The sequence below is a fragment of the Pteropus alecto genome, unplaced genomic scaffold, assembly GCF_000325575.1.
Source record: "Pteropus alecto unplaced genomic scaffold, ASM32557v1 scaffold44, whole genome shotgun sequence".
Classification (NCBI taxonomy): domain Eukaryota; kingdom Metazoa; phylum Chordata; class Mammalia; order Chiroptera; family Pteropodidae; genus Pteropus; species Pteropus alecto.
Genome location: NW_006436812.1, coordinates 8916221 through 8924209, shown reverse-complemented (window position 1 = coordinate 8924209; position 7989 = coordinate 8916221). Strand labels below are relative to the sequence as shown.

The 7989-nt window shown below is 42.4% G+C and overlaps 1 protein-coding gene and 1 pseudogene across 1 annotated transcript; one reads left to right on the top strand and one right to left on the bottom strand.

Annotated features, from left to right (window-relative positions):
* Positions 1 to 465: 465 nt before the first annotated feature.
* LOC112481601 lies at positions 466 to 584 on the bottom strand (annotated as a pseudogene).
* A 3115-nt stretch (positions 585 to 3699) lies between these two features.
* On the top strand, positions 3700 to 4950 carry ZNF785 (zinc finger protein 785). The gene is given in 2 exon segments (XM_015590955.1): positions 3700 to 3762; positions 4279 to 4950. Coding segments are annotated over 2 exon segments (735 nt in total).
* The last annotated feature ends 3039 nt before the right edge of the window (positions 4951 to 7989 follow it).

The window sequence follows — 7989 nt, the reverse complement described above, 5'->3', positions numbered from 1 at the left end:
TATAATATAAAAATAAAAAATAGTAAGCAGTTTAGCCAGCAAAATCAAATTTATTTGGGAATAGCAGAGGAATTGCAATTCAGGAAATGAAAACTATAGGTAAGTCTGGAGAACAGAGGAGGGGAGTTTCTTTTATATAAGAAAGGAGAAAGTTGGGAGAAACAGTTTTGAATGACAGTTCATTGGAGGAGAGTGAGAGTTCAGAATTGTGGCAACTTCTCATTGGCTGGGTTGTTGCTGGGCAAGGAGAAAATCCTCCATCTTCCTGCTGGGGTATGTAAAGCTGTGAAGCGCATGAGAACCCTCCCTTCACCGCTTCCAGCTCCATTTTAGATTAGGTCTCCTTTATTTATTTTCGCAGATTAAATAGTTTTTTGTTTGTTTGTTTGTTTTTAGGCGAGGCAGATTGACCTCACATATTGCAAGGACCTTGTCAATTTACAATTCCTTACTTTTAAATTTTTTCGCCTACAGTACTTGGTCTTCCTAGGTGGTCTCCCATCCAAGTACTAACCAGGCCTGACCTTGCTTAGCTTCCAAGACCAGACGGGATCGAGCTTGTTCAGGGTAGCATGGCCACAGACCAGGCTAAATTGTTTCATCCACACAATGGAACACTATGCAGCCATTAAAAAATGAAGCAGTCTATATGTGCTAAAATTGAACAATCTGCAAAATATAAGTGAGAAGAAAACACAAAGTGAACAGTGTGTTTAGTTATACTACTTATGAAAAGAAAAAACAAATGTTATGTGCTTTTATACACCTAAACTATCTCAGGAAGGATAAAGGAAGGAAACTGGTAACAGAAGTTGCCTCTAGGAAGAGGAAGGGAACTAGAAGAGAGAGATTTTTTTTTTATTAATTGAAGTGTAATACATATATAAATAAGTTCACATATCGTTAGGTATACAGCTCAATTTCACAAAACTGAGTAAAATATCTGAATAACCAATACGTTGATCAAGAAATAGAATATCATCAGCAAGCACCCTAAAAGCAAAAAGGGTAACACACTACCCTGATTCTTAAGAGCTTGAGTTAGTTTTCCCTGTTTTAGTACTTTATATGAATAGAATCATATACGATATACTATTTTGTGTCTGGCTTCTTTTGCTCATTTGACTACAAGATTCACCCATATAATGCATGTGGTTGTAGACCATTCTCATTTCTGAATAGTATTCCACTTAATGAATATCCTATAATTTATTTATTCATTCTACTGTTGCAAATAGTTACTAGTTTTTGGCTATTGCAACTAGTGTTACTGTGAACATTAGAACACATGTCTTCAGTAAACATATGTATGCATTTGTGTTGTTTATACACCTAGAGGTGGAATTGCTGGGTCGTAGTTTATGCATATAGTCAGCTTTAGTAGATACTGCTAGTTTTCCTAAGTGTTTGTACCAACTTACACTCTACCAGTAGAGGGTTCAACATTTGCAAAACTTACTTTTAACAATATTCTTTTTAATTGGTTACAATATAAAATAGAATGCAAATTTACATGAATTTTAAAGCAGTACTACGTCTTCAAGTGGTTTCACTGTGGGGGTAGACAGGTTTTTGTTACTCATCTAGAACTTGTTACACCTCTTATGAGTACTTGATTGGAAATGTTTGAAAAACAGTATTAAAAGATGACATAATTCATTTCCGTTTTATTACTCATTTATGAGCTGTAATTTGAACTAACGTTTTCTGATTAAGACAGGGTACAGATAGTAATATGATTACAAACACAACTATAAACTCATATTTGTTGAGTACTTACTCTGTACAGGGCTCTAAACACTTAGCTGAACCTGGGAGCCAGAAGATGACTTTTATTAGAGAAAAACTACAGACCTAAAATGGTATCATTCATGCTAAAGGCCCATGGTACCAAACCTAGAGTTAATACCTGGTCTAATTGCAGTTTCAACCTTTCCCGGAAACATAATTTTGATCAATCAGTATGGAATTTTCTGGTCAATCATCAATAATGTCAGGTGGGCCCATCTCCATCTCCACTCCCCAATACGCACACAGAAAAGGCAATCTTCATAATAAAAACCCTTCCCACAGAGAAAAGACGTCCTGGTCCCCAAATAATCCTTTCTTTTCTTTCGCTGATAGCACCCTTGCCCCAACCTTCTTCCTATAAAATCCTTCCATTTTGTACAACTCCTTGGAGTGCCCTTCTAGTTGCTAGATGGGATGCTGCATGATTCATGAATATAGCCAATTAGATCTTCAAATTTACTGGCCGAGTTTTGTTTTCTAACACGTTGAATCTGACTCTGCTGCCAGTGAGCAGTCACTTGGCCTTTCCATCCCTCAGCTTCTGCATCTGTGAAAGGGAAGACATGGGACCTCTGGGTATGCGCCAAATCAAATATCGGGTGGGAACCTGTTCCCGCAGCCTGCTAGGTCTAGCCCTGCTGTAATATCAGAGTACAGTAATGGGACAAGCCACCTACTAACACCCTCACCTCCAGATTCCGCCTCAGTCTTCACCCTTCGGCTTTTATTCACCTCAACTACCAGACATCAAACCTGCCCATAAGAGGTCTCATGCAGTAGAAGGGAGTAACTTCAACCCGTCAAAACTCCTCTCTTATCTCCTTTTCCGGGAAAGCCAGATAGAGAGAGCCTGCCACCCTTCAGCACACCGGTTCCTACGCCCTAAACGTTCAAACGGGCCGCTCTGGTAAGACCGACCAATCACAGCCTTCCTTCTCTCCCTGTCCGTCGCCGGCGCTGTCCAATCAGTGCGCATCATCTCCGGGCGTCTTATGCAGTGGGGTTCAACCTCCCTTCTGAATTCCCTTGGTACCTAAGGGCAAAGAGGAAAGGCAAGGGATGTTGAGGCCCGAGCGGCGCCATCTTGGCTAAGGGAAAGACTATGGACCCTCAAAAAGGTTTTCAGGAGAAAGACTATGGACCCTCAAAAAGGTTTTCAGAGGAAAGACAGGAAAGCTATAGCGATTCACGCATAGCGGACGTCTCTTTTTGGGAAGCACTGAGGGGCTCTCCCATGGCACCACCCGGGACCCGGATCCCGGCAGAGGAGGGAAAGCCGGGGCCATGTACTTCTCCCCCAAGAAGGGAGGATGTCTGCGGCCCGCGCAGAGTCCTCTGTACCGGAAGTGATGCGAAAGAACCACGGCCACCTGGGTCGGTGAGGCCCGGCTGTCAGGCCTGGCCCCCATGGGAAGGGCGATTGATGGCCCCAGAGAGGAGTGGCCTGGAAGTGTGGGGCACTGAAGAAGCAGTTCTCCTTTCGGGTTCTCAGCTGAACCTAGTGTTTCCCCTTCACAGATTTCCAGGCCACAAACCCACTTTTGTCTCTTGGGTAGAAGGAGAGAGAGGTGGAGGTGTGGAGTCAGGAGGCCCAGGATTCAGAGGGTGAGAACCCAGCAACTGTCGCAGGGAAAGGTCGTAGGTACTTCATTTCGAGAACCCTCTCCTACTCCCCTACTAGGATCTTCAGCACACACCGTCCCCTCCAAAGCCCCATGGTGCCTCCCTGCATCTCATCTCCAGAAAGATACCTAATTATGTGGATCACAGTGTAATGGACAATGCCATTAATCAGAGGTCTTAAAGAAAACTTGTCTTCCTTGTAGCCATGATGTCATAACAAATGCTTGTTCCCAGAAGGTGTTCCCGTGGAAGCTAGAGTTCAGTACAAGTGTAGACTTTTTGATGATGGCCTTGAATGGCACGTTGGGAGATCGTTTAACGGCCATTTTGCAAAAGGATCATAAACAGGTTCAGGATTGTAAGCTCCATGAAGGCTAGGACCACCATTGCCCTTAATGCCTGACAGAGTACGGGCTTGATAATTTTGAATCTTCATTTACCTCAAGTTTTCAGGGATTTTCTGTGTTAACCTCCAGACGGTAGAATTTGCTTTTACTCCTGGCTAGCTTTCAGGGCTTCATGAGGCCCCTTTGAGCCTCACTCTCATAGGGCCATATACTCAGCTATTTGTGCTGCCTTCAAGGGAAAGTCATGGTCTGGAACTTGCTGCTAAATTTCAAATTTTATCTTTTTCCCCATCTCAGGATCCAGGGATGGAAGTGAGGAGACATAAGGGCTGAAGGAGAGTCTAAAACAAGAGGTAGAGCTTGAGGGAGCATCTCTCAAGGACTGGTTGCCATCTAGTGTGCCACCTGGCCCCAATCACAAAGCTGCCTTCCCAGAGCTCTACTGGAATTTTAGGCAGAGCTCCATTAAGCCTTGGCTCAAGGACACTCCAAACCACACACCAACACACTTGCCCAGACTGGCCATAACTTCAGCTATCCCTCCCTCCTGGCCAACCATGAGCAGGTCCTCTCTGGGGAACGATGCTTCCCCTGTAACCAGTGTGAGGCCCGTTTCTCCCAGTACAAGTACCTGCTCCAGTATCAGTTCATCTACACAGGTGAGCAACCCTATTCCTGCCATGATTGTGGGTGATGCTTCTGCCAGAGGGGTTACATGGCCATCCACAGGCAGGCTCACAATCGGGAGAAGCCCTACCCTTGCCTAGACTGCAAGAGTTGCTTCACTTACTCCTACCTGCCAGCCATCCAGCAATGCAAGCACATAAGGAAGAAACCCTACAGCTGTCCTAAGTGCAGCCTGTGTTTTGCATACACCTCTCTGCTGGCTACCCATAGACGCACACATAGGCGAGAAGCCTTACCCTGCCCTGACTGTAGCCTCCACTTTACCCACTCTTCTCTCTTCCTCAGTCATTGGCACATCCACTCTAACAGCTGGCCCTTCCTCTGCCCCGAATGTGGGAAAGGCTACAAGTGCAAATATGCCCTGGAAGCCCATCAGTGGATCCATAGCTCTAGCGAGAGGCCAAGGTGACAGTAGCCTGCAGTAGGGCTTTCAGAGTCAATCCCTGCTTTGAGAAGCCAGGATCCCCCAGTTTGTTTCTAGTACTTTCCAGATACACTTTAAGAGTGTAGGTGATAGAGTTCACATGAGGTGATAGTTTTCTCTAGAAAGGAAGAGGCAAGGTTTTTGTATTTGGGGAGTAAGGAAAGGAAATGGGCATTTAAGGAAAACAAATCTCTGTGTTAGGAAGTGAGCTGAGGTGAGGGGACACAGAAGTTCCTTTGAAAAAAAAGAGGCTGGAATCTGATTGACCACCTGAGGGTTGAACCTACTTTCTGAGGTTCCTGCTCCCACTCCTAGTCCTGCTTGAAGTTACTTCACTGCAAATCATTCACCTAACTGACTTTTCTTTCTGGATTGTTGTCTCCCTTAGAGCAGGGGTCCCTAACCCTAGGCCACGGACCAGTACTATCCCTGGCCTGTTAGGAACCTGGCTACACTGCAGGAAGTGAGCGGCGTGTGAGGGAGTGCTTCATCTGTATTTAGGCAGAGCTGCTAGCATCACCACCTTAGCTCCACCTCAGATCATCAGGCATTAGATTCTCATAGGAGCACTGGTCTCTGGTGCCAAAAAGATTGGGGACCACTGCCTTAGAGCATTCTGGTCTGTATCTTTCCTGTTTCTCAGAGATGGGGTCCCTTAGATGTGACAACCTCTTAAAGGAGCTAGTACCAACTCTGGAATAGAGGTACACTTTGGGCCTGTCTCCACTGGGGGAAGCTCATCCAAGGATTGTATTTCAGTCAGTGCAGGTGAAACATCTGGCAAGGAGGCACACGTGTTATCAAGCCATTTTTGGCACTTTTTGATCTTGAAGAACTAGAGGTGGTCATGGAGAGGACAAAGCCTTCAGGTGGGGCAGTCTCCTGCCCCATGCTCACTCTGCACACAGTACACAGAAATATCAAACTTAATAAATTTAAAGGTTTTTTCCCCCCAAAACTTTTATGAATACAATGTTTTTTTCTTCTACAGATATCTGCATGTACCCTGGGTTTGACATCTTTTGAATAAAGATGTATTCATGGACCACAGCAGCTGGAAATATAATGTTAGGTGTGTTTTTTTGTGTTTGTTTTTTGTTTTTGTTTTTGTTTTTAAAGAAAGAGTAAAATACTTGTAATTAGAGTTGAAAAGTCAAGGCATAATATCTTTAGTCTAATTTTTTTCTGTAATGCTTATATGTGTCAACAATTGAGAGGTCTTTCTGACCCATTTAGATCTGTTAGCCCTACTTTAGAACAAGAAACTATTGAAGGAATAAACAAGGAGGTGGGTAGGACTAAGTATGTCTGCGTGCCAGGAATAGTGCTGGGTGCTCAAATATTCTTGAACAAAAGACGGCTCCTCCGAACCTTTGAGTTCCAAAGATGATTATTAATGGGAAGTGGGTGTTATTTCTACTTCATCACATAGCCTCTCCTAAATTGGTAGACCGAGATTCCAGGTTCAGCTCAGTTCCCACTAGCTGGGTGCCTTTAAGCATATTATTCAACATTGCTGAGCCTTAGTTGTCTCACTTGTAAAATGGAGCTAATGTCACCATCGTAGGACCGACTGAGATAAAATGTGAAGTCATCTAGCATGTCTTTTTAGTTTAAAGAACAAATAGAGCTGCCCCCCAACATTTTATTATAAAATTTTTAAAAGATTCAAGAGTTGAAAGAATTTTATGGTAAACACTCATGTCCATCACTTAGGTTATGCAATTAACCTAGATTCTTTAATTTTGCTTTATTTACTTTATCACATGTCAGTCTGTCCTTTCTACTCATTTACCCATCTTATTTAATGTATTTTAGAGTAAGTTGCAGAGATCACCCCTAAACACTTCAAAGTAAGGCTGAACTTTATGTAAGAAACTTTAGCTCTCCTTTAAAGTTCAGATACACCCTATTATTGATGAGTAAAATTTATTAACCAAAATTATCTCCTGTACATTTTATAACTTTTCATAATTACCTGTTCAAGATTCTTGAACAAACATTTACAATTTGGTGGGCAATAAAACAATTTGAAAGCAAGAAGAGCATCTTTATATTTTTATAATGATTGGCAGGAAAACAACATGACAGCAGCCACTTATGATGGAACAGTTTTAGTCTTGAAAGTTTGTTTAAATCTGACTAGTTAATAGCCAAGTTTGTCCTTTAGATCTATCTTCTTAAGCATTCTCCATCCCTAGTGCAAAGAGAATCAATTTACAACTTAGTACCTGAATAAAAAATAGTATTTTTTGGTCCAGGTGAAATATTTTATAGTTTCTCTTTAGGTAAAGTTGATTCTCTTTAAAAGGAGGCTCATGTCTAAGGATATATTTTTCCTTATTCCATTTTTACACTATTCACTGCAAAGAGAGCAGTGAGGCACCTCCAGAACTCAAAATTAAAGTTATAAAATAAGCATACAATTGTATAGGTGAAATCAGAAGTCACACTAAAAGTCAGAAAGTATTCCAGGTAAAACACAGCAATAGAGCCAGAAAATATAAATACCGAAAAGGCACTAGCTTGTTGAGCAAAGAACATTTCTGAACACAAAGAGGAGAATCAGCTTGTGTGCTAGTGCAGGCAGGAGAACCAAACAAGGAGTGATTCCAGGACCAGACTGGGGGCTGCTGCCAACAGAGACCTCGTAGGTCTTGTTTGTCACCTCCAGTGACCAGCCACATGTTGAGCGAATACTGTCTGGCATCCTTCCTTATTACAGAAATATTCCAAACATGAGAATGAAGACAGCTAGTACCTATAGTCCAATGCCACAATCCATTAAGATGACCCACCTTGAATAAAAGAACAGGAAGATGTAGAGTCTAGGAAGCAGAAGATACAACCCAGGAGAGCAGGAAGAGAAGACTCTGAGTAACAGCTGAGGCCCACTCCAGTTTGGAGAGAAAAGACTGAGGGCTCGAGGAGGGAGGTTTCTCAGGAAAAAAAATGGAGTTTTGAGATTTGATGCCATCCTTGGTAATTTGAAACTTCAAGAAACAGAAAAGGCAAATAATTCAAGGAGAAAAGAAAGAAAATTCAAGAAAAGTGAACAGTTGATAGGAAAGGAAATATAGAATATATAGGAAATATTATTTACAATATTATTGTGTT